This window comes from Aotus nancymaae, unplaced genomic scaffold (assembly GCF_030222135.1).
Source record: "Aotus nancymaae isolate 86718 unplaced genomic scaffold, 86718_ANA_hifiasm-v0.15.2.pri h1tg000131l, whole genome shotgun sequence".
Classification (NCBI taxonomy): domain Eukaryota; kingdom Metazoa; phylum Chordata; class Mammalia; order Primates; family Aotidae; genus Aotus; species Aotus nancymaae.
Genome location: NW_026988546.1, coordinates 1,201,039 through 1,227,700, shown reverse-complemented (window position 1 = coordinate 1,227,700; position 26,662 = coordinate 1,201,039). Strand labels below are relative to the sequence as shown.

Here is a 26,662-nt window from a genome sequence, read left to right as displayed (position 1 = left end):
CCCCCGAGCTGGCTCCTTCGTCTGTAAAATGCGAGTCATAGCCTCCTGGATGGGCCTTGTGGAGGCTCAGTGGCGGGAACGCCTGCGGAGCAGGCGGGGTCCCGGGCGGTTTGCCGGGCACGTCTCACAGGCGAAAGGGCTTCCACGGGGATCATTTTGTCAACAGGTTTTGCGGGGGGAGCTCGCATTTTTTATATTGAAAAACTCTGGAATATTACGAAGTACTTGCAGAACTTTTGTTTCACACAATACCAGAGACTTGAAGGAAATGGAGCCCGAACTGGGATTCGCTTCCTTGAGGCCCGCGTTGCCCTGCACTTTAGGGGTGCCCAGCGCTCTAGCTATGGACCCGACTCTGTTCGCATTATCGTTAGAGGATGGTGTGAAGCAACAGAGATCCTTAGCTTCCGACGAATTCATATTTGTGATTTCCTGTTTGCCAGAACCCTTCCTGCTCTCCTAGGAAGTTGTGCTGGCCCAGCAAGTTTAGTGTCTGTCCACCCGAGGTCTTTCTGAACCGTGGAGTCGGTGAGCTCTCCCGTTAGCGAATTTCAGTTTCGTAGAAATTGAGTATAGGGCAACTCATGGCACCATAGCTTTTTTTTTTGTTTTCCAGTCTTTCTAAGGTTCAATTCAGGTTTTTTTTTTTTTTTGGGTGATGATGTGGGATTCCACGAACCCTCCCCACCAAAGGTCTGCTGTGTAATAGATGCTCAATAGAAATGATAGTAGGCTACAAAAGTAAGCATGTTAGGTGGTATCTGTTGGGAGGAATTTAGAATACTGGAATTGACTTAAACTGAAACTTTTCACTACAGGTGACTAGCATGCAGATACCCATGCTCTGACTTTCTGTCCCTCCACTGACATGGCCCACCGGGGTGTGGAGAGGGACTTCCAGACTTCAGCTCGACGCATGGGCACCTCGCTGCTCTTCCAGCTTTCAGTGCACGAACGGGAGCTGGACCTGGTTTTTCTGGATCATAGCTATGCCAAGCCTTGGAGTGCCCACCCAGATGCCAGTAGTGCCCGCCCCACCCGCATGCTCTTTGTCACTCCCCGGCGGCAGCACGAAAGTACCATGTGAGTTTGGGCTTCTAAGGGCTGCTCCTGCCCTCACTGGGCAGTGATCAGATGGGAATTTAGAGAGGATTTTCTCGGGATTGACTGGGGGAGATTGTATAAGGCATTTGGATGTTAAATTCAGGCATCTCTTAAGCAGCATAAGGATAGCTGGCTTGATTGTGGACATCTCTAGGAGATATCTAACAAGAGTTAGGAAAGCAAGATGTGTAGAGGTAAAGCAGTTTATTCCACTTAGATAATAGGACTTGTGTGAAAAGGGGGAAAGTCAAAGAGGGTTATTTAACTAGTGAAGAGAAAGACTGAAAAGTTGATTTTAAAAGATTACCACACAAGATAGGACTCCTTATCACATTAGTCTAGTGCTCTGTGTTACTTGACAGTGGCAACAATAGCCTTTTTATAGTAATGCATTTTGCTTTTCTTGGCTTCACACAGGTTAGGAGCCAATTTCTAAGACGTTGCTTTTTCTCTTCCCTTGTTAAGGAGCTGCTATCCATGGGTTAATGTAAACCCTTCTTAGATCTAATGATATTTTCAACCAGCCTACATTATAGGGCAAGGAAGTTTCATAAATTGACTACCTGATATGTGTTACAGTTACATTGGGTCTAAATAAACCTGTTTGCCAATTCTTTTGTACTTTAAGGCATTCTAATTATGTTTCAAGATGTGTTGACATATTCTGTTGTGGTGATCAAATCATGCCCTTAATAATTTTGTAAACTTTTGGAGAAGAGTTTTATCTGTTTGTTTTTAATCTGACCTGATGTTTAATCTTTCCTCAAGCACTGGTTTTAATTTTGTTGGGGGTTAGAACCACTGACTTCCGAAATTAAGCCTTAATGACCTAATGAGTTAGAGATACCCCAATGTGTGTGTGTGTGTGTGTTTGTGTGTTTTTCGAGACGGAGTCTTGCTCTGTGGTCCAGGCTGGAGTGCAGTGGTGCGATCTTGGCTCACTGCAACCTCCACCTCCTGAGTTGAAGCGATTCTCCTGCCTCAGCCTCCCAAGTAGCTGAGCCTACAGGTGTGCACCACCACACCTGGCTAAGTTTGTTGTTTTTTTTTTTCCTTGAGACCAAGTTTCACTCTTTGTTCCCTAGGCTGGAATGCCATGGTTTAATCTTGTCTCACTGCAACCTCTGCCTCCTGGGTTCAGTGTCTCAGCCTCTTGAGTACTTGGGATTACAGGCAGCTGCCACCATGCTGGGCTAATTTTTTTATTTTTAATAGAGATGGGATTTCACCATGTTACCCAGGCTGGTCTCGAACTTCTGACCTCAGGCAGTCCGCCCACCTCAGCCTCCCAAAGTGCTGGGATTACAGGTATGAGCAATTGGGCCCTGCCTGCTAAGTGTGTTTTAAACATATGCAGAAGGCTGGGTGAGGTGGCTCACTCCTGTAATCCCAGCACTTTAGGAGGCTGAGGCGGGTGGATCATGAGGGCAGGAGTTCGAGACCAGCCTGACCAACATGGTGAAACCCCGTCTCTACTAAAAATACAAAAATTAGCCAGGCGTGGTGGCAGATGCCTGTAATCACAACTACTCAAGAGGCTGAGGCAGGAGAATAGCTTAAACTCAGGAGGCGGAGGTTGCAGTGAGCCGAGATCACACCATTGCACTCCAGCCTGGGTGACAGAATGAGACCTCATCTCGATAAATAAATAAATAAATAAACATGCAGAATAGTGTTTTTTATTTCATTTCCGAATGACTTTATAATTTTGTTGGCTTTTTTGGTTGTACAGGATGTAAAAATCTGTAACTTTAGGCAATAATTTAACATAGTCCTGATGCCTCTGGCCTAGGGCATAACTGAAAAGCTCCATTAAATAGTAGTTGAAGTCTTTTCTTTTTTGCTACATATTAGCTTCTTCTTGACATTAAAACTCCTGTGTCCGCATCTCATGACATTTTCTTCAAGTGAGATTCCATGGACTTGGTTTTTTTGGTACTTAGAAAATTGTTTCCTTTTATAATCTCTGTCTCCATATATAGGCCCTGAAAGTGAGAATTTGGCATGCTCTAAGAACTCTTTTAGGCCAGTGTGGCCAGAATATAATAGCAGTAGAGGTATAAGTGGGAGGTAGGAAGAAGTTGGCAGAGGTTACTTTACGAAGGAATTTGATTCTAAGAGTGGTGAGAAGTCATTGAAGGATCTTAAGCTAGGGGTTCAATTTCTACTTTATTTCTTTTTGTTTTTTTTCGTACAACAAAACAATTTATACTTTAAAAATATCATTTTGGATTTTTCGTGGAGTATATTATAGTGCAGGAGTAGACCTTACAAGACCAACTGCAGGCTGCCATTGTAGTGAACTGAGAAGGGCCAGAAGTCATGATATCTTGTGTAGGGCAGGAACAGTACAAATGGAGAAATCAGATGGCCTTGAGATGTATTTCATAGGTAGAGTGAATAGGTCATTAGAATCTGCTATGGTGAATTGGAAGCCAGAGCAAGAACCTGGGTTAAAGGGAAAGGTAAAATTAGGATGACAGATTTCTGGCTTGAGCAACTGGGTGGTGCCATGATTTAGGGCAAACTGGGGGAGGATATGTTTGTGATGGTGAAATCAAGAGTTCTCTTTTAGGTACACATATCCAAGCATCTAGTCCAACATTTGGCCTAGAGAAGATAATCAGCTCTTTCACCCACCACCAGATCTAGCTGCACACAATTTCACAATGATGTAATTATTTCAGTCTTTGGAAATGAATTCAGTAAGGTCACTTAGGTCAAAAAGTTAACATAAAGTTTGGTAGATAGCCAGTAGACCAGTTTGTTTGGCACAGTATTTGGGGTGACAGAGTTGGTCCATATCATAAAGTGGGGAAAGACCCTCGGGGCACTAGGATTCATTCCCTCCCTCCCTCCCTCCCTTCCTCCCTTCCTTCCTTCTTTCCTTCCGACGGGATCTCACTCTGTTGCCTGGGCGCGATCTCGGTTCACTGCAATCTTCACCTCCCAGGTTTAAACGGTTCTCCTGCCTCAGCCTCCCGAATTGCTGGGATTACAGGCACCTGCCACCACGCCTGGCTGATTTGTATTTTTAGTAAAGATAGCGTTTCACCATATTGGTCAGGCTGGTCTTGAACTCCTGACTTCAAGCAATCAACCTGCCTTGGCCTCCCAAAGTGCTGAAATTATAGGCATGAGCCACCACAACTGGCTGGATTTCATTTTAAAATATGAAAGACATTTAGATGTTCATTTATATTTGTTTCTCTTCTAGGCTCTGTACAAAATGAGCTAAATAGCTAAGGCATGTGCATTCCAGGTTATCTGTCTTAAATAATCATACAGAAAGGAAATCATAGACTTTGCAAGTACTTATTAATAATTAACTACCAGTTGACTTGCTAATGAAAGGAGAAAGTTTGCATGAATTTAAAACTCTAGACCGGCCGGGCATGGTGGCTCACGCCTGTAATCTCAGCACTTTGAGAGGCTGAGGTGGGTAGATCACGAGGTCAAGAGATCGAGATCATCCTGGTCAACATGGTGAAACCCCGTCTCTACTAAAAATACAAAAAATTAGCTGGGCACAGTGGTGCGTGCCTGTAATCCCAGCTACTCAGGAGGCTGAGGCAGGAGAATTGCTTGATCCCAGGAGGCGGAGGTTGTGGTGAGCCGAGATCGTGCCATTGCACTCCAGCCTGGGTAACAAGAGCGAAATTCCGTCTCAAAAAAAAAATAAATAAATAAAACTCTAGACCAGCACTGTTTAGCAGAACTCTTTAACAATAGAAATGTTCTATACCTGAGATGTTCAGCATGGTAACTGATAGCCACATATATCTATTGAACACTTGAAATGTGGCTGATGTCACTGAAGAACTGATTCTTTTTTTTTTTTTTTGAGACAGAGTCTCGATCGGTCATCCAGGCTGGCTGGAGTGCACTGGCGCAGTCTTGGCTCACCACAGTCTCCGCCTCTCAGGTCCAAACAATTTTCCTGCCTCAGCTTCCCAAGTAGCTGGAAATACAGACGGATGCCACCATACCTGGCTAATTTTTGTAGTTTTAGTAGAGACAGGGTTTTCAGCCAGGCTGGTCTCGAACTCCTGGTCTCAAGTGGTCTGCCCGCCTTGGCCTCTCAAAGTGCTGGGATTACAGGTGTGAGCCACTGCACCCAGACTGAGTATTTAATTCTATTAAAAAAAATTTTTTTTTTGAGATGAGGTTTCTTGTCACCCAGGCTGGAGTGCGGTGGTGTGATCTGTACTCACTGCAACCTCTGCATCCCAGGCTCAGTTGATCCTCCCACCTCAGCCTCCCATGTAGCTGGGACCACAAACTAATTTTTTGCATTTTTAGTAGAGATGGCGTTTCACCATTGTTGCCCACACTGGTCTTGAACTTGTGGGCTCAAGCGTCCTGCCTGCCTTGGCTTCCCAGAGTGTTGGGATTATAGGTGTGAGCCCCTGTGCCCAGTAATTAATTTTATTAATTTAAATTTAAGTAGTCATGTGTGGCTTATAACTACTGTATTGGACAGTGTCTAGGCAATCAACTTGTTAGCCACTTTTCTGCATTTGTGCTGTTCCTGTCCCTGAACAAGCTATCATGATTTCTGGCCCATCTCAGTCTACTGCAATGGCTGCCTAACTAGTCTTCTGAATTCCACTCCTGAACTGTAGCCTACTCAACAAAAATTGAAAGTGATCTTTTAAAAATATTAGCCTGAGTCAGATCAACTTGCTTATGGAATATATTTGTTCTTTTTTTTTTTTTTTTTGAGACTGGGTCTTGCTCTGTCACCCCCAAGCTGGAGTGCAGTGGCACGATCACAGCTGACTGTACCCTCAACCTCCTGGGCTCAAGCAAGCGATCCTCTCACCTCAGCTTCCTGACTAGCTGTGAATACAAGCACACACCACCATGCCTGGCTAATTTTGTGTTTGTTGTAGGACAAGGTTTTGCCATGTTGCCAAACTGGACTTGAACTTCTGGGCTTAAGCGATCCTCCTGCTTCAGCCTCTCAAAGTGCTGGGATTACAGGTGTGAATCACTGTGCCTGGCCATATTTGTCATTTATTTATTTATTTGTTTATTTTTGAGACCAGGTCTTGCTCCGTCACCTAGGCTGGAATGCAGTGATGCAGTCATAGCTCACTGCAGCCTTGAATTCCCCAGCTCCAGCAATCCTCCCACCTCAGCCTCCTTAGTAGCTGGGACCACTGGCATATGCAACCATGCCCAGCTGATTTTTGTATTTTTGGTAGAGACAGGGTTTTCTTGTGTTGCTCAGGCTGGTTTCAAACTCCTGAGTTCAAGTAATCCACCCGCCTTGGCTTCCCAAAGTGGTGATATTACAGGTGTGAGCCATTGCACCTAGCCCATATTTATCTTTTTTATCATTTTTTATGTATACTCATTTTAAAAATGACTTTGTGTTCTTCCAGTACATACCGTCATGTCTGAGAGAGCAGAGATCTAGACAAGTGTGGGAAAGGTGACTTTGGATCAAAATTATCTTGTGAATATAATGTGCTTATGCATAATTTAAAGCTGACTGTATTAAAGATACATTTTTTGTCAACCAGATGATTGTTAAATACCTGTGAAGTATGTGTGGCTCGGTCCTATTTCCTCACCTGTTTACAGTGAATCAGACATCCCAATAGATGTGGAGACTGTCACTTCAACCCCTGTGCCACTCTATGACAATCAGAAGGCACGCAGCGTGATGAATGAGTGTGAACGGCATGTCATCTTCGCCAGGACTGATGCAGATGCCCCTCCCCCACCAGAGGACTGGGAGGAGCATGTCAACAGGTAGGCTGCTCCTCAGGAGGATGGTCACTGCCCTGTAATTATTTTGTATCGTCTTCATTGAAATACATTTATTATGAGCTTATTTCATTTGCAGCAACACATGTCAGAGTGTTCTCCAAAGTCTCACATTATAACTCTCAGTTCACCAGGCTATGTGTGAGATGCTTGAGAGCAGGGCTTACATCTCAGCCATCTTTGCATACTTTACACTAGAACATTGTCTGGCACACAGTAGGCATATAATAAATGTTGAATAAATAAGTAAATTTGATAGCTGTGACTAGCTCTGTAGTAGCTTCTGTTATATAAATTATGATATAGGGGTCACCCAAACTACAAAAAAATGAATGTATGTTTGTAAGATATTGTATTTAAATGGTTTATAACTAGGATGATGAAAGTGTTGTGAAGTCACATGAAAAGCTAACAGATGTTTGAGTGGCTTTTAAAAGTAGATTTGCAGTCTGTGGAGGGCACACTGAAGCTTGTTTTTATGAGTTTACTGACTAGTTTTGTTCCCAACCTCTCTACTGCCCCCAGGGTCATTAGTCCCTGTTCATTTGGTAAACATTTACCTAATCACATAACAACTTTTTGGAGATACTATTTATATACCATACAATTGAACTATTTAATGTGTACAGTCAGTGGTTTTTAGTATAGTCAGAGTTGTATATTCATCACCACTATCAATTTGGTAAACATTATCATCATCCCGAAAAGAAACCCCATACCCATTAACAGTCACTTCCCGTTTCCTCCCAGTTTCTCTGGTCCCTAGGAAGCACTCATTGACCTTTGTCCCTATAGATTTGCCTATTCTGGACATTTCATGTATACAGAATCATGCACTATGTGGTCTTTTCCTACTGGCTTGTTTCACCCAGCATGATGTTTTCAGGGTTCATCCATGTGGTTGCGTGTATCAGCACTTCATTCCTTTTTATTGCTGAATGATATTGCATTGTATGAATAGCCCACATTTTATTCATTAATCAGTTGATGGATATTTAGGTTGTTTTCATATTTTGGCAATTATGAATAATGCTGTTACGAACATTTGCATACAAGTTTTTGTGTGGATCTAAGGTTTTAATTCTCTTAGCTATATACCTGGGAGTGGACTTGTTGGGTCATTTGGTAACTCTGAATTTAACCTTTGAGGAATTGGCAGACTGTTTTCCAAAGTGACTGTACCATTTTACATTCCTACCAGCTGTGTATGAGAGTTCTAGTTTCTCCACATCCTTGCCAACACTTATTAATTTTCTTCCTTTTTTTTTTGAGATGGAGTCTCGCTCTGACACCAGGCTGGAGTGGTGCAGTGGAGCACTCTTGGCTCACTGCAACCTCTGCCTCCTGGTTCAGGTAATTCTTCTGCCTCAGCCTCCCAAGTAGCTGAGACTACAAGCGCGCACCACCACACATGGCTAATTTTTGTATTTTTTAGTGGAGACGGGGTTTCACCATGTTGGTCAAGATGGTCTCGATCTCTTGACCTCGTGATCCACCTTCCTTGGCCTCCCAAAGTGCTGAGATTACAGACGTGAGCCACCGCACCCGGCCCTCTTCTTTTTTTTTGAATTATAACCATTCTCCTGGGTATAAAGTGGCATCTCATTGTGGTTTCAATTTGTATTTTCTTGATGGGTTTTTGTTTGTATCTGTATATCTGCTATATACTATATATAAGGAAATGTTACTTCTTACATCAGGAGTTGGTAGGTGGTAACTTTCCATAATTTTGGAGACCGCATATGATAATGAAAGAGAGAGAGGGTAGAAAGTTTGAGGTGATTGACATAATTTCTGAAGCTGGTTGGAAGTTGGGAATGAGATTGAACAGGTATGCTTGTGTGATCAAAACAGCAGCTGTTGAGGGAGGAGCAGTGCTGCACCTTGGTTGAAAAGCTTGTGAAGAAGTTGGTTGGGGTCTTGCACTGGAATTAATTTAGTGCCTTAAGAAGCTCTTTTGAGCTTCAGATAAAGAAGTAAACTGCTATGAATGAAGATCAACTACTGAAATGTTGCTGGAGTCAGTATATTCAGCAAAAGGATTTATCAGCATTGCTACAGTTAATAATAATAAAAAATAACAATGATGATAATAACAAAAAGGAGCTACCATTTGTTGAGTGCTTTCTAGGTGCCAGGCATTTTACCAAACTCTTCATATGCATTGTCTCTTAATCCTCCCAATGACTCTTGGGAGATATATCCCCCCTTCATCTCTGTTTAACAGGATGAAGAAACTGAGGTCGAGGTGTTTGAGAAACCTTAATAAGGAAGTGATGGAGAAGGAGTTTGTTCAAACTAAGCAGTCTGACTCCAGAACCCAGTGTTATCAACTACCATACTTTCTCCCTTAATTAAGGGCAGTAAAAAGAGATTAAGACCAGTTAGTGGTGGCTGATCAAGGTGGCCTCGTACGGTTATGTATCCCTTTGTGGTATTTTCCAGTACCTTGTCCTTTGCAATTTCAGAAAGTACATAGGAGAACTTTGTGATTTTTGTTGTTGTTAGTTCGTCCATGGTTATAATTAAGAGGTTTTTGTGGACGATTCTTGCTTATTAAAGTCATTAGAGACTTAATAATATTATGAATACCAGTTTCTTTTTCTTTTTTTTTTTTTTTAGACAGAGTCTAACTCTGTCACCTGGACTGGAGTGCAGTGGCACGATCTCAACTGACTGTAAGCCTCGACGTCCAGGACTCAGGTGATTCTCCCACCTTGGACTCCCAAGTAGCTGGGACTGCAGGAGTACACCACCATTTCTGGTTAATTTTTGTTGTTTTTATGGAGATTGGGTTTTGCCATTTTGCTTAGGCTGGTCTCAAACTCCTGGCTTAAGTGATCTGCCCACCTTGGCCTCCCAAAGTGCTGGGATCACAGGCGTGAGCCACTGCGCCCGACCCCGAGTTTCTTAATTTATAAGGAGAGATACAACTGCAAAGCATAAGAGACACTGGGGTGGCCTGGCCAGAGTGTCTTTTCTCAGCAGGAAAGTCCGGAAAACCATTTTATTTCAGAAGTGGATAGGTGAGTGGAGAGTCTACATAGGAGGCACAGCAGAATAGCTGGATGTGCACATCTTTCCTCTAGGCAAGATGGGCCCACAGAATAGGCCAGGGTGCTCCTTCTCCTGCCTGTCCTTTAGAGAAATACTGACAGATTCTTATCTTTGGCTTGTCTTTCTCCAGTCTCCATGTGGACTACCATTTTTGTGTTATGACATTGCCACAGATTGATATAATTCATTAAAGCTCAGTTTATGTCAGATTGTTTGTTTTTTAGTGTCCGATGAGATTTTGGAGGCCTCCTTCTCTCATGGGCAGCAGGCTTACAAACCATCTCTTCTGGTAGGTAACTTTTGCACATAGCTGATTTTATTATTTGATAATAACTTACTAGCTTCAGTTTCAGAGATCACCATTTTATGATCCTGTCCCTGAATCTGTAGCCTGTTTGAAGCTTGCAGTTCCTTCTGCTCTGATTATAATCATCGTGTTGCCATTCTTTCCCTGACTTGACTGTTAAATTGCTGCTTCCTTTCTTCGTGTATAAAGTCATATAAAATTACTTTCCCACAAGAACTCCATGAATGGCATAGGTCGGCTCCTTAGAACTCTGGAGGTTTTCCCCGGAGAGCTTACTGATTGCTCTTTGTCTATGGAGGCAGAACCTTAATTTCCTTTTTAAGAGCCTTTTTTCCTCCTCCTTGAATGTTTGCAGTAGAAATTGTCTTCAGATAACTGTGTATATAGGCCAAGCATGGTAGCTCACGCCTGTAATCCCAGCTCTTTGCAAGGCCAAGGCGGGAGGATCATTTGAGGTCAGGAGTTTGTAACCAGCTTGACCAACGTGCTAAAAACCTGTCTCTTTTAAAAATAGTAAAAATTAGCTGGGCGTGGTGGTAAACACCTGTAATCTCAGCTACTTGGGAGGCTAAGGCAGGAGAATCACTTGAACCTGGGAGGCAGAGGTTGCAGTGAGCCAAGATCATGCCACTACACTCCAGCCTGGGCGACAGAGTGAGACTCCATCTAAAAAAAAAAAAAGAAAAGAAGATGCTTGTTCCTTCCCTGCCTCCAACTCTGGCTTTCTCTGTTAATGGCTGATATTTTGTGAAATGGTTTAAATATTGCTGCCTGATTTGTATTTAGGAGTTGTCTACGACTGTGAGCAGATTTAAATCTGGCCCATTGTTTGTTTTTGTGTGGAATGGGTTTTACATTTTTAAGTGGTTGCAAATAATTAATACTGTTTCATGACACATGAAATTAAAATTTCAGTGTTCATAAACATTTATTGGTATACAGTCATACTCATTCATTAGGTATTACCCATGGCCACTTTTGCACTAAAACCGCAAAGTTGAGTAGTGGCAGAAACCATATGTCCTGCAAACCCTAAAATATTTCCTATTTGGCCTTTTATAGGAAAAGTGAGCTGACTGGGTCGTGTTCTTACATGTGTGTGCCATGGTCATGTTACTTACAGGACCTTTGAAAATGATTTCTATTTGCTGGAATAGTAATACAGTCCTGAAGATGTTGGGCTGGCTTTTTTTTTTCCTCCAGGTGTTTGTGATATGCTGAGTTTCATTAGTTGCACAGCTTTTGAAAGACATTTAATAAAATTATCCTGATACGTGATACTTCTCAGCATTGCTCAAATGGATTTTAGAACATTTCCAACATTTCAGTGAAAGAATGTAGTGTCCAAAAGCAGGCTTTCTTATCTTAGAAATCAGAACTTCTGAATTCCAGCCAAAAACACCCCATTTTCCTTTTCTGAACTTTCTTTAATTATATATTCAATATTGTATGTATCTATGTATGAATCTTAGGTTGGATGTTTGAAATTTTAAGTCCAAGGTCTTTGAGTTATATTCCCTCCTTCCCTCCCCCACCATATGGCAGAAACCATATGGCCTGCAAACCCTAAAATATTTTCTATAAAATATTCTCTCTTTCTTTCCCCTTCCTTTATTCCTTCCTTTCTTCTAGTGTTTAGACAAAGAATTATATAATCTGAAAAAGAGAAGTATGACTATTGAGTTTATCTGATGTTCTTTGTCTCTCCTTGTTTGACTTCTGGTAAAAACGGCCTTTAGACATTTTAATGTTGAATTAGTCTCCTTTGAAACAGTATCCAAAATAATGATTACCTTTGAAAATATCAGCTATTTCTAGGACCAATGTTATATTTTGGTTGCTTTGAATAGAATGAGCCAGAGGTCAGCATATCATTCAGGTTTAGTCAGAGCAGGGAGAACAAAAGATTCTCTGATCTCATCTAAGAATGGAAGAAAAGGCATTTTTGCCCTCATGAAAATTGAATAGGCGGGTGGGGGGTGAGTGGAGGGAGCAAGTTGACTCACTGCAGTTCCCATCAGCTATTTGACTGTTTAGACTTGTATTTAAAATTCTGTCTCCTGTTTTTAAAATTTTCCCTAATTATATCTCTTGCATGCTCTTTATCTTAATCTTGGTTTAGATCATTTTTTTTCCTGCCCACTTAATTTTCCAGCCTCCCACGAAGCTGACAAAATAGAGAGATCATGTTTCAATTCTTGGAATCACTTCGTTACATATCCAGCAGTAATCCTAAGAACTTTTTCTGGGATTTTGGATTTTCAACATTGGTGGTTTTTAAATTTAATTTCAGTTCTCATTGGTATATGGTAGTAATTTCTTTCTTTCTTTCCTTCTTTTTTTTGAGATGGAGTCTTCTTCTGTGGCCCAGGCTGGAGGCCATTGGCACGATCTTGGCTCACTGCAACCTCCGCCTCCTGGGTTCAAGCGATTATCCTGCCTCAGCCTCCCGAGCAGTTGGGATTACAGGGGCCCACCACCATGCCCGGCTAATTTTTATATTTTTAGTAGAAGTGGGGTTTCACTATGTTGGCCAGGCTGGTCTCAAACTCCTGACCCCATGATCCGCCTGCCTCAGCCTCCCAAAGTGCTGGGATTACAGGTGTGAGCCACCTTGCCCGGCTGCTATGGTAGTAATTTTCTAAATAGCTTTTTAACCCTCCTCCCCTTGTATTCACATCATTTTCCTTGCTCCCATCATTTTGGATCTCAGAATTAATACAGAGTAAGAAAAACAAATAGGGAAAACATCATTATATAATAAAAACAGGATAATTTTGGAAATGCTGCTGGTGTTTACTAAATTATACTTTATTCTCTGTACTTGGAATTAAAGTTTTTAATGTGATCAATAGGCTTTAAGAAAACTCCTGAGATTGTTGAACTTGGAAAAACTGTATTTGTTCCTTAACCTGGTTGATTATAAATTAGCATGATTACTGGAGGTAAGGCTGCAATATAATACCACTTTCAAGATGCTACATGTCCTTTATACCTATTATTTTCACAGAACTGGAAATCCAGAGATTTTTGTTTGTTTTTGAGACGGAGTCTCACTCTGTCACCCAGGCTGGAGTGCAGTGGGGGGATCTCAGTTAATTGCAGCCTCCACCTCCTGGATTCAAGTGATTCTCCTGCTTCAGCCTCCCGAGTAGCTGGGATTACAGGTCCGCACAACCACGCCCAGTTAATTTTTGTATTTTAGTAGAGACGGGGTTTTGCCATGTTGGCCAAACTGGTCTCAAACTCCTAACCTCAGGTGATCCACCCACCTCGGCCTCCCAAAGTGCTTGGATTACAGATGTGAGCCACCATGCTGGGCCTTATTCAGAGATTTTAACACAGATAGCCTTTGGTCATTTCCACTTGAAGAAATTTATCCTATAGAGATACTTGTATGAGTATGTAAAATATAGATAGGGCTGGACGTGTTGGCTCATGCCTATAATCCCAGCACTTTGGGAGGCTGAGGTGGGTGGATCACTTGAAGTCAGGAGTTCAAGACTGGCCTAGCCAACATGGTGAAACCTGGCCTCTACTAAAAATATAAAAATTAGCTGGGTATGGTGGTGGGCACCTGTAGTCCCAGCTACTCTGGAGGCTGAGGCAAGAGAATCGTTTGAACCTGGGAGGCAGAAGTTGCAGTGAGCGGAGATCGCGCCAGTGCACTCCAGCCTGGGTGACAGAGCTAGACAACAACAACAATAATTAATAACAAAATAAAATATAGATAGATGTATATGTATATATTTGAGGAAGGGAGGGGTGTTCACTGCAGTGACTTATAAATCGCAATAAAAAATGCACAACCTAAATGTCTGCAAATAAGGTAGAACTTCCCAGCCTTTAAAAACAAAGAAGTGTATTAATTAACATGGAGATATATCCATGGTTCCAGAGAGGTTTTTCAAACGACTTGTAAGCATCCTCTGTCTCCTAGCACCACCAAATTCTCAAGCCCATCTGAGAATCACTGTACATAAGAGAGTTACTACTCATGTGAGTGTGCTGTGTATTTAAATAATGTGAAGGGGCTGGGTGCGGTGTCTCATGCCCATAATCCCAGCGCTTTGGGAGGCTGAGGCAGGGGGATCATGAGGTCAGGAGATCAAGACCATCCTGGCCAACCTGGTGAAACCCCGTCCCTACTAAAAATCCAAAAATTAGCTGGACATGGCGGCTGGCGCCTGTAGTCTCAGCTACTTGGGAGGCTGAGGCAGGAAAATCTAGGAGGTGGAGGTTGCAGTGAGCCGAGATCGAGCCACTGCACTTCAGCCTGGGTGATACAGCGAGACTCCGTCTCAAAAATAATAATAATTAATGTGAAGGAAAACAAGATAATGAACGAGTGGGACTGGAGCTTCTGGTCTCAACAAACCTTCCTAGTTCCAAGGCATCCCGAGTCCCAACATCAAGTTGAAGCTTTCATCCCCTCACCTTTTAAGTCCAGAATCTCTGAATATCAAACCACAAAAACTGAATCCTGATAAAGTAGCAGAGGTTAAGCCGAGATAACTAGGGAAGAATAAGAAAAAGGACAATTCCAAGAAACCTCAGACTGCTTGTAGTAAACCCAAAAGGGGATTACAAAAGGACAGGAGGCTTTGGCAGTTAGGAGAGGATTTAGCTCTAGCAAGGAAAGCTCCTGAAGGTAAAGGACACTTCTGAAGAAGACAGTCATCCTTTTTGTTTCTGTAATCTTGGATTTCGACTGCTCTCAACTTTTGCTGCCATGAGTGATCATGACTAACCTGAAGTTTTTTAATTGTTAGAAGGAACTTAGAGATAATCTAGCCATGTCTATTTTATGACAAGAAGACTTAGGGCACATAGCTCTTAATTAGAGAGTGGGATAGAACCCTTGCCCCTAGGTATGGTTCCCTTGCATCCTATAACTGGTTAAGTTGTAAAACTGGAGATGTAATAGGTGGAGATTTTATTTTACAGAAGGAAAAGGAGTTTGACGATTGTTTTCCTCCTTTCTAGAGGTTATTTGCTCTATCCAGGGATATTGAGATAGTTGTACAAAGTGAGTAACAAAGGGTAATTTGTCTTCCATCTGCATACTCACTGGGCCATATTGTTGGTGTTCCTAGAACAATGACCTGTAGAAATTAGAATGTCTTGTGGGGTGGGATATGATGGAAAAGATGCCTCAAAGCCAGAGAAATTGAGATTGTTGATGTTGTTTCAAGCAGCATTCCTGCACTTTGACTATCTTGGTATGGTGAGGGACATAAATTATGTGCCTGTGTTCCTCTTTGCTCCTCAGTATTAATATCATATGGAGTCTGAGGGTTTGGATATGGACCTGGCTGTTTACAGAACTTAGAATGCAGTATGCACATAATTCATCCATTTATTTATTCAGTAGATGTTTAACTCCCCAGTATGTATGAGGCTGTGTTTTATGTGCTGGGGATATGGCACTTAAAACCAACAAAAGTCCTGGCTATCTTGGCCTTTTACTCCCTGGCAGAGAGAAACAAACTAAACAAGTAAATAGTATGGATAGAATATGAGATAGTGATACAGCTGAAAAGCAGGTTAGGGAATCCTAGGGTAGGCTTGGAGGGTTACAGTGTTAGATAGGGATAGGTCAGAGCAAACCTCAGTAGAAGGTGGCATTTGAGCAACAACTTGAAGGAGATGAGAGAGGGAGCCATTGTTTCAGGTTGAGGTAGTGAAGGGCAGGACCCCGGTCTGAGATGCAGGAGAATGCCTATTGTGTGTACAAGGGCAGGGGAGTAGAGGGTTACTGTGGGGGGAGGCAGTATGACTGAAGTAAATGAGGATCAGTCATGGATGATAAGATCCGAGAGACAGTAGAGTCCATGCAGCCCATTGCAAGGACTTTGGCTTTTATCTGATTGAACTGGTGCCACTGAAGGACTTTTGAGCAGAGAAGTGACATGATCTGACTTAGGTTTTCCAATTAATTTTTCCAAATTTGCTTTTCCAAAAGATTGTACTAGTTTATATTTCTATCAACAGATCAGCAGGTTATAGAGAGTTCTTTTGCACCATCACAACAACAGAGAATTATTAAACTTCCTAATTTTTACCCATTTGATAGGTGAAAAATAATATTAATTTGCATTTTTTTTTTTTAATGAGACAAGTTCTTGCTCTGTCACCCCATGGCATGATCATACCTCATTACAGCCTTGATATCCTAGGCTCAAGCCATCCTCCAGCCTCAACCTCCTGAATAGCTGGGGCTACGGTCACCTGCCACTGTGTCTAAGTTTTTGATTTTTAGTAGACAAGGTCTCACTTTTTTACCCAAGCTGGTCTCAAGCTCCTGAGCTTAAGTGATCATCCTGCCTCAGCCTCCCAAAGTGCTGGGATTATAGGCATGAGCCACCTCAATTGGCTGCATTTGTTTAATTTTTTTTTTTTGAAACGGAGTCTCTCTGTCACCCAGGCTGGAGTGCAATGGCACGGTCTCGGCTCACTGCAACCTCTGCCTCCCAGGTTCAAATGATTCTCCTGCCTCAACCTCCCACGTAGCTGGGACTACAGGCACATGCCACCACACCCAGCTAATTTTTTTTATTTTCAGTAGAAATGGGGGTTTCACTGTGTTGGCCAGGCTGGTCTTGAACTCCTGACCTTGTGATCCACCCTCCTTGGCCTCCCAAAGTATTGGGATTACAGGTGTGAGCCACCGCGCCAGGCCTGTTTATTTATTTATTTTTATTATTTTTTTTTTTGAGAGAGTTTCGCTCTGTCGCCAGGTGCCAGGCTGGAGTGCAGTGGCTCGATCTTGGCTCACCGCAACCTCTGCCTCCCGGGTTCAAGCAATTCTCCTGCCTCAGCCTCTGGAGTAGCTGGGACTAAAGGCCTGTTCCACCATGCTCAGCTAATTTTTATATTTTAGTAGAGATGGGGTTTCACCATGTTGGTCAGAATGGTCTCGATCTCTTGACCTCATGATCTTTCTGCCTCGGCCTCCCAAAGTGCTGGGATTACAGGCATGAGCCACTATGCCTGGCCCAGTCTGTTTAATTTTGAGGTAGAATTGACTTGACTTCTTTTGTGACCTGCCTTTTTGTGTTCTTTGCCCTTTGAGTATTTCAGCTTTTTCTTACTAATTATCTAGAGCCTCTTTCTATTTTAATGAAATGGCAATCATTTTCCTATTGTGTTTTGACTTTGTTTATACTTTTTTTTTTTACCTTTTCTGAAGTTTGATTTTGTTTTTTTTTTTTTAAGAGATATGTTACCTAGGCTGGACTTGAACTTCTGGGCTCCTCCTGCCTCAGCCTCCCAAGTATCTGGGGCTAGCATGTGCTACCACGCCTGGCTTAAAGTTTGAAATTTTAATGTATTTGCATTTCTCTTTCTTCCTTTTATGTCTTCTTTTTTTTCCATGTGAAATTTATTTTGATTTAAAGAGTGATGTGTAGGGATCAGATTTTCTTGTTCCAATTGGCCAGTGGTTGTCTCAGCCCTAAATTTAGGGACCTTATTCCGACTGATTTGAAATGCTACCTTGATTCCATCCCAGGGTCTCATTTGGGTGTAGCACCCACGTAATTTTTTTTTTTTTTTTGAGACAAGGTCTCACTCTGTCACCAAAGTTGGAGTGCAGTGGCATGATCACGCAGCCTCAACCTCCTGGGCTTAAGCAATTCTTCCACCTCAGCTTCCTGAGTAGCTGGGGCTACAGGTGTGCACTACCATGCCCAGCTAATTTTTGTGTGTTTTGTAGATACGGGATTTTGCCATTTGTCCAGACTGGTCTTTGAACTCCTGGACTCAAGCAATCCACCCCACTCGGCCTCCCAAAATGCTGGGATTACAGGTATGGGCCACTGCGCCTGGCCATCATCAGCTTTTTTTTAATGGCAGGGAGAATAGGTAAATAAATATTAATTGAGAATCTTCAATTGCCTTTCTTTTGGTATCTTTAGGAAGTTCACTAGCCAGAGTTAGAGCATCTGAGTAATTAAGATTGCTGGGAGTGGGGTGAAGGGGGACAATAATAAGCTCCATATCAGTATACTGAGTGTGATGAGGTGGAGATGAGAACAGCAGAATAGATGTCTGCCAAGCACAAAGCCTCAATAAGTAATAGGTAAGCAGTAAGCAATAAGGTAGATGTGTGAATGCCAGTGTCATACGCTGGGATGATAATACATTCGCTTATGTGGAACAGGCCTCTCAAAAATAAATTTGCTAATTGTGTGACATATAGAAAAAATACAAAAAATATATATGGAGAAGAGATTAGTGTGGGGTGGAATATTGAGGGGACGAATAGCCTCTTTACTGGTTATATTTCTGCTATATTTTTGTTCTTAAGCCTATTTTAAATAGACCTCTTACCTTAGTCTGAGATTTTAGTACATTAAAATGCTTGCTGATCCTGTCTGCCTTTTTGTGTGAAATATAAAACTTATGAAATTCTAATATGTCTGTTCAGTGGTGCTCTGCTTTTGTTTACGATTGGGATTATTTTAGCTACTAAATAAATAATTAGCTTTGCTAGGCTAAAAGACTTTATTCATGACTGATCTTGTACCATATATTATTGTGTGTGTGTGTGTGTGTGTGTGTGTGTATACAAGTGTGTGCTGCAGTGATTTAATTTGGTAGGATTGGGACCAGAATCTAGGTCTTTTGTTTTAGCTCAGTGGTCTTAGACTAAACTACTTGGTTTTACTCTTCCATAGTGGAGACATAAAACATGGCATATTCGCGGTGGCTCATGCCTATAATCCCAGCACTTTGGGAGGCCGAGGCGGGTGGATCATGAGGTCAAGAGATCGAGACCATCCTGGTCAACATGGTGAAACCCCGTCTCTACTAAAAATACAAAAAATTAGCTGGGCATGTGGCGCGTGCCTGTAATCCCAGGTGCTCAAGAGGCTGAGGCAGGAGAATTGCCTGAACCCTGGGGGCAGAGGTTGCAGTGAGCTGAGATCACGCCATTGCACTCCAGCCTGGGTAACAAGAGCGAAACTCCGTCTCAAAAAAAAAAAAAAGGCATAATCTTCTTTATATGGTATACATACATGGGGAGCATCCCCAGGGTTTGACTATAATTCCTCAGAGTTTCCCTTATAGGACTGGCTGGACAATGGCCCAGAACAAGCTATTCAACAAGATCCTCAAAGCCCTGCAGTCTGACCGGCTTGCCCGCTTGGCCAATGAAGGGGTAAGACACCAGAAATCTGCCCACAGTGGGCTCTTCGTAGTTCAGGCCTCACTGGCTGACTGACTTGTCCCCCCTCTTGCTAAGCAGGTAGTCCTCATGTTTTATCACTTCCACTTACATCCTTCAGGCTTGTAATGAGCCAGTGCTGCGCCGTGTTGCTGTGGACAAGTGTGCGAGGAGAGTGCGGCAGGCTCTGGCAAGTGTGAGCTGGGACACCAAGCTGATCCAGTGGCTGCACACCACCCTTGTGGAGACCTTGAGTCTGCCCATGCTGGCAGCCTACCTGGATGCTTTGCAGACGCTGAAGGGGAAGGTAAGGCAGTGATTGGTGTCTGCGCTGTCCTGGGGATAGCTAGCCTCTCCTGTGGGTTCAGGATGTGGGATTGGGCAGGGTAATTATCATGGTTGGTCTGGAGGGCATGGCCAAAGCTATGGATTTGGTATTAAAATTGGGTCATTTCACATTTGTGTCTGGTGTAAACGTTTTTAGCCCAGCTGGCTCCAGGATGAGGTGTGGGGTCTGAAAACCAGAGTATACATTTAGCTTTCCTAGCCTTGCAGCTTGTGGTTTGAGTCATGGCTGAGTTGAATTATCGTGAAGGAGATGAAGGGTTTACCAGGGAGGAATTTGTTGAGAAAGGTGACAGAAACAGACCCTTGGTGCTCGGAGCATTGGGAGATTGCAGAGCAGAAACGTGCTATGATCCCTTTGACTCTGCTCTCCAGGGCATGAGTCTTTAGTAACAACACTTAGACTTTTATAATTCAGTACAAACATGCTTCCCTGCTTTCTTACTTATTATTGCACAAAAAGTTAAAACTTTTTCTTGGTGATACCAGTGATTGCATCAGGCTATCCTCAATGTGGTAGAATGCAGATGCTGGAGACAGATTGCTTGGCTGGTCTCAGCTTTGTCAGTGATTAGCTATATAAGCTTGGATTGGTGTATCATCTCTAAAATGTGGCTGATAATAATACCTATCTAGGATTTTTGTGAAAATTTAATTAGTTAATTCAGGTAGGGTGCTTGATACAAAATTGGGCACATAGTAAGCAGTGAGCCCACAGTAACTTTTTTTTTTTTTTGGAGGCAGCGTCTCTCTTTGTCCCTTAGGCTGGATTGCAGTGGTATGATCTTGGCTCACTGCAGCCTCCACCTCCTGAGTTCAAGCAATTCTCATTCCTCAGCCTCCCAAGTAGCTGGGATTATAGGCGTACACCAACACGCCTGGCTGATTTTTGTATTTTTAGTAGAGACGGGATTTCACCATGTTGGTTAGGCTGGTCTTGAATGCCTGACCTCGTGATCCGCCAACTTTGGCCTCCCAAAGTTCTGGGATTACAGGCTTGAGGCACCACACCCTGCCAGCCCACAGTAACTATTAACAGTTTTTTAAGTAGTACCTCATAGGTTCTTGAAATATCTGGGGTGTTTTGCTCCAATTCAAAATGGTCTCAAGGCTGGGCGTGGTGACTCATGCCTGTTATCCTAGCATTTTGGGAGGCTGACACAGGAGGATCGCTTTAGCTCAGGAGTTTGAGACCAGCCTAAGCAACATCGCAAGACGTTGTCTCTACTAAAAATAAAAATAGCCACGCACGGTGGCACACGTCTGTCGTCCCAGCTACTTAGGAGGCTGGCGAGAGGAGGCTGCAGTGAGTTTGATTCCACCGCTGCACTCCAGCCTGGGTGGCAGAGGGAGACTCTGTCTCTAAGAGAGAAAGAGAGCAAGAGAAGGAGAAGAGAAGAGAAAGAAAGAATTGAATCAATCCAAGTTGTCTGAGGCCTTTTTTTTTCCTTTGGAGATATGGTCTTCCTCTCTCACTCAGGCTGGAGTGCACTCAGGTACTATCACAGCTCACAGCTCACTGTAACTTCAAACTCCTGGGCCCAACTGATCCACCTGCCTCAGCCTCCCAAGTTGCTGGGACTAGAGGGGTATGCCACCACCATATCCAGCTAAATTTTTAATTTTTTTTTTGTAGGGACAGGGTCTTGCTATATAAGCTAGTCTTGAATTCCTGGCCTCAAGCAATTCTCCCACCTTGGCCTCCCAAATTGCTGGCATGAGCCTGATTCAGTTCTTGACTTTTTTAAAAAAAAATAGTTTTACTTTCTGCTTTACAGGAAGCTGGCTCATCTTGCTGCTGTAAGTTGCCTGGCCTACACGTGCCCTCAGCCACATCCCCAAAACTTCCAGACTCATGTTTCTAATCTATTTTTAAGTTAAAGGGTGCCAAGTTTGTTAGAAGACTGGTTTAGTGCTGAAATAAAACTCAGGATTAGATACATTAATGATATTAATGGTAGGAAATTTGACATTAGTTTTTTCGTTTAACTAATACTTATTTTGGGCCCTATGTGTGCCAGGCACCGGGGTGAGCAAAACAAAACTGCTCCCTTCTCTGGTGGAGCCTGTTTTCTAGTGAAGAAAGAGACAAATGAAAAGGGAGTTCCAGACTTTTTCCTGTACTGCTCCCCTTGTAGTAGAAACCCTGGACCCAGGAGGTGAGTGGTGGGCAGGTAGAGTGTGGGACCCATGCCCGATCCTGGCAGACAAAGTGGTGACCCAGGAGTATTGTTGGCATCTTCACATATTCTCCTCAGCATTCTACCTATGGTTAAAGTGTAACTTTGGTGAATACACTCTAGGAGGTGAGTGTTGGTAATAATGCCCAGGATCCCAGTTCTCTGGTGACCCTGCCTCACTCATCATGGCTAGCATAATTTCCCTTTAAGGAGGAATTTGTACGGCTGCCCTATTGAAGTTACTGACTGGGCATATCCTATGTGAATATCAGATATTATGAGCATGACAGACCACTGGGGGAACTCTGTAGTATGCATAGTTGGCTGGAATGGTGGAAGACTCACTGGTACACTGGTCAGCAAGGGTCTCAGACTGGAGGCAATGTATGCTTTTGGCTGTGCTCTCTGCAGTAATTACTATACCATCAGACTCTTACTTTCCCATGACTATATTTAAATTCACACAGATACTTTGGTTGTTTCCCAAAGGATATAAATGATTATAGGCTTATTTTGCTTTTAAAGTGCCTGCTGGATGTTAAAGCGCAGGTGGATGGGATCATGTTTTTCATCCAGCTACTTTCACCATTAGATCCATTATGATAAAGAGGGCAGAGAAGATACAGACCTGAGCCTTTTAGTTGGCTGTTGAAAGTGAATGCAATGCTGGAAAGGCCAGGGAAGCTTGGTTTTCCCAGCTCCAAGTGGAAAAGTCAGTTACTATTTATCCTTTGTTGACAGGAAGCAAGTTTCAAGGCTTTTTTGGTTTCATAGCTGTACTCTACTGCTAGATAAAGCTTTAACCCAGGGTCAGATCCTTTGCTTCAAAGTGTTGAGTGGCTCACAGTTCTAGAGTGAGTTACAAAGAACATGAAGATCCTTTGTGGTTTGGTCTTATCCTTTCCTACTGGCTTTACATCCTCCTCCTTCCTTACTTGAATCCTCGACTTTAGTCCACCTGTTCCTGGAATAAGCTCTGCGAGTTTTTGCCTCTTGCTGCTGGTGTCTCTGATTGGAAGGCTTTTCTCTCATCTTTTGTTGGAATCCTGCCTGTTCCAAAGATCCTGTCTCATTTCACATGGTGTATCTTTAGATGGAAATTGCCTCTTAACTTCTCCTCTGTTGGGTGGTTTGAATCAATCATAGCAGTTTGGGATTCTGTTTCTTTCATGGCAGTTATCAGTCTTTTCCTGTCCCCATCCCCCACCATTATTTGTGTGTTTGTCTTTATTACCTCTTGTAGATGAAATTCCTGTGCAGTATTAGCCTGGTGCCTTGTAAAAGCAGTTGTTGCACGAATATTTGTTTCCTGAGTTAAACTGAGAAAGTCTAATGGTTGTATTCCTCTAATTTATCATGCAGAAATCCTTTTAGTGTCTCTGTTTTTAAATTAAGAGCCACTTATCTTCTGCTATTTTTGGAGTTTTACAACTTGCATCAAACTGTAGTGCTTTTTATTTTCCAATTTTTCAAAACTTTTTTGTTTTTCTGAAAACTACCTCTAATATTTAAACATTTTTCCTTTCCCCTAGGTCATTTTGACCTTTTGTGGGTAGCATGGAATTCGCAGCTATTTCTTCTCAGTGTAAGCATCAACATATCTGAAACCTATATTTGCATATCTGTAATACCACATTTCTGGAAGATAGTAAACAGAACATGAGATAAAGTACACTGTACATAGTATAGCAGAGTATATTTTTTTGGACATAATAACAGATTTCTTTAGTACACCGTGGCTTGAAGGCAGTACTCTAGAAGAAAATGAAGATTTTAAAAAATGATAAAATCAACTGATACTCATTGAGGAAATTTAGGGAACATAGAAATCTGTAAAGGAAAAGTCACCCATAACTCCATAGAGATCATTATTAACATTTTGGCATATTTTCTGTTCTTTTCTTTCTTTCTTTCTTTTTTTTTTTTTTGAGACAGAGTCTCCCTCTGTTGCCCAGGCTGGAGTGCAGTGGCATGATCTTGGCTCACTGCAGCCCTTGCCTCCTGGGTTCAAGTGATTCTTATGCCTCAGCCTCCCGAGTAGCTGGTACTACAGGCATGCAGCGTATTTTCTTATAATCTTTTTTTCTGAGTAGAGATGATTTTTTTCTTTTTTCTTTTTTTTGAGATGGAGTTTCCCTCTGTCGTCCAGGCTGGAGTTGCAGTGGCATGATCTTGGCTCGCCACAACCTCCACCTCCTGAATTCAAGTGATTGTTGTGCCTCAGCTTCCCAAGTAGCTGGGATTACAGGTGTGTGCTACCATGCCTGGCTAATTTTTGTATTTTTAGTGTAGACAGGGTTTCACATGTTGGCCAGGCTTATCTTGAATTCCTGACCTCAAGTGATCTGCCCACCTCGGCTTCTCAAAGTGCTGGAATTACAGGCATGAACCACCGAGCCCAGCTGTGAGTAGAGATAATTTTTATATTTTCTATTTTACCTGTAACATTTTAGCAAAATTATTTCTATATGTTATTGTAGATTCTTGTAAATATTTGAAAGCTGGGTGTGGTGGCTGACGCCTGTAATCCCAGCACTTTGGGAGGCTGAGGCAGGTGGATCATTTGAGGTCAGCAGTTCGAGACAAGCCTGACCAATATGGTAAAACCCCATCTCTACTAAAAATACAAAAAATTAGCTGGGTCTGGTGGTGCACAACTGTAATCTCAGCTACTTGAGAGGCTGAGGAATGAGAATTGCTTGAACCTGGGAGGCAGAGGTTGCAGTGAGCTGAGATCAGGCCACTGCACTCTAGCCTGGGTGACAGAGCGAGACTTTGTCTCAAAAAATAAATAAGTAAATAAAAATAAATTCTTGTAAATATTTGAAAATAATCTTTAATATCCAATTAGGTAGATAGTCGACTTAACTACTCCCTTATATATACATACATATATTAAATTGCTTTTCACAGTTTTTATTCAGTGAATTTGTCTCTGCATGACTCTCCCCATTCTTTTGTGTGTGTTTTTGTTTCTGATACGTTTTCTTTGGAAAGGTTCTCAGAAGTAAAAACAGTTGGAAGAGGGATGGGAATACATTTAAGTCGCTTGCTGCATATCCAGACTGCTTTCCAAACAGTTGTACCTATTCACTTTTCATGGTAGGAGCATACTTATCAGCCATTCATTTATATATACTCTTGCTCCTGAGGAGGTTTTCAGAGGCTTGGTTGAAGTCTGTCTGTGGCTCATAGTGGGGCTCTGTTCTCCTGCTTGATTGCTGGTGGTAGAATGTCTCCTGTTTCACACTGGAATCATCTTTGGTCTTTCTTCTTCTTAGATCCCAACCTTGATTGACCGGATGCTTGTGTCATCCAACACGAAGACTGGGGCTGCAGGAGCTGAGGCCTTGTCTCTCCTACTGAAGAGGCCCTGGGACCCTGCTGTGGGGGTGCTTTCTCATAACAAACCAGTAAGTTGGATGGCTCAGGACTTAACAATGGCACATAAAAAATTTAGACTCAAGCCTTAGAACCTTGGCAGGAGGATAAATGGCTTCTTTAACTTTTTTTTTTTTGAGACAGAATCTCACTCTGTTGCCCAGGCTGGAGTGCAGTGGTGTGATCTCGGCTCACTGCAACCTCCGCCTCTTGGGTTCAAGCACTTCTCCTGCCTCAGCCTCCTGAGTAGCTGAGATTACAGGCGTGTGTCACCATGGCTGGCTAATTTTTGTGTTTTTAGTAGAAATGGAATTTCACCACGTCGGCTAGGCTGGTCTCGAACTCCTAACCTTAGGTGATCTCTGTCTGCCTTGGCCTCCCAAAGTGCTCGGATTGCAGGCGTGAACCAGCATACCTGCCCAGCTTCTTTAACTATTATCAATAATTTGTTTTGTATGGTGCTTAACATAATTTCACAAGCAAAGGAACATTGGTTGGCATGAGAAAGGTATTGGGATACTTGGAATTTCAGGGAAGAGCACTTCTCACTCACTGGTTTTTGGGTGGGATTCTTCCTCTTCAGAGCAAACTACCTGGCTCCCCGCTGATTCTCATCGCTTCCTCTGGTCCCTCCAGCTCTGTGTTTCCCACTTCGCGCCGCCACCGATTCTGGCAATCTCAGCTCTCCTGCTTAGGCAAGGTATGTGTAGGGGCAAGAGGAACTCCCTCCTGGCCAGGAATATAGTCTTGGAGGACTGAGGAGGAGAATATGTGGGAGGGGATCAAAATGGATAACTTGAATGTGGAGCCTCCTCAACCCTTCTTTTATGTGGAATTCCAAGGTTGAAAGGATTTAGGGTAGGTTAAACAGAATGGAGAGATTTGAAACTGATCTCTGCTGGCGTGGGTGCTAATTCTTTCTTTCAGGTCATCCCTGTAGCCACCCATCTGCTGAACAATGGCAGTGGGGTAGGAGTTCTGCAGTGTCTCGAGCATATGATTGGGGCAGTGAGAAGCAAAGTGCTGGAGGTGAGTGCCCCTATTTCAGTTCATTGTGGCACAGCCAGCATTCTGGGCTTGTTCTGCACCCATCTTCGGCCTCCTGTCTTACTCTCTTCTTTCTCTTCCTGTGAAGATTCACAGCCATTTCCCACACAAACCCATTATCTTGATTGGCTGGAACACAGGAGCTTTGGTGGCCTGTCATGTAAGTAATTTCTGTCTTATTTGGAGGTTGTCCTGGGATGGAATACTACTGCTACTACTCATGATAGCTACCACTGAGTCCTTTACTATGTTTCAGGCACTGCGCTAGATACTTTACCTATATAATTGCAT

The 26,662-nt window shown here is 42.7% G+C and overlaps 1 protein-coding gene across 4 annotated transcripts in view; it reads left to right on the top strand.

Moving 5' to 3' along the window:
• Positions 1–576: 576 nt before the first annotated feature.
• KANSL3 (KAT8 regulatory NSL complex subunit 3) overlaps positions 577–26,662 on the top strand; it is a 79,856-nt gene continuing 53,770 nt past the window's right edge. For 2 of the 4 annotated variants that reach the window (XM_064371281.1, XM_021671780.2), the window contains exons 1-8: positions 577–1,083; positions 6,697–6,867; positions 19,322–19,412; positions 19,540–19,725; positions 25,225–25,356; positions 25,908–26,024; positions 26,252–26,353; positions 26,460–26,531. In XM_064371281.1, the coding sequence (XP_064227351.1) occupies positions 869–1,083; positions 6,697–6,867; positions 19,322–19,412; positions 19,540–19,725; positions 25,225–25,356; positions 25,908–26,024; positions 26,252–26,353; positions 26,460–26,531 (1,086 nt within the window). In that variant the 5' untranslated portion in view covers positions 577–868. The remainder of the gene's footprint in view (positions 1,084–6,696; positions 6,868–19,321; positions 19,413–19,539; positions 19,726–25,224; positions 25,357–25,907; positions 26,025–26,251; positions 26,354–26,459; positions 26,532–26,662) is intronic. The other 2 variants (XM_064371282.1, XM_012436791.2) reach the window with 2 other exon arrangements.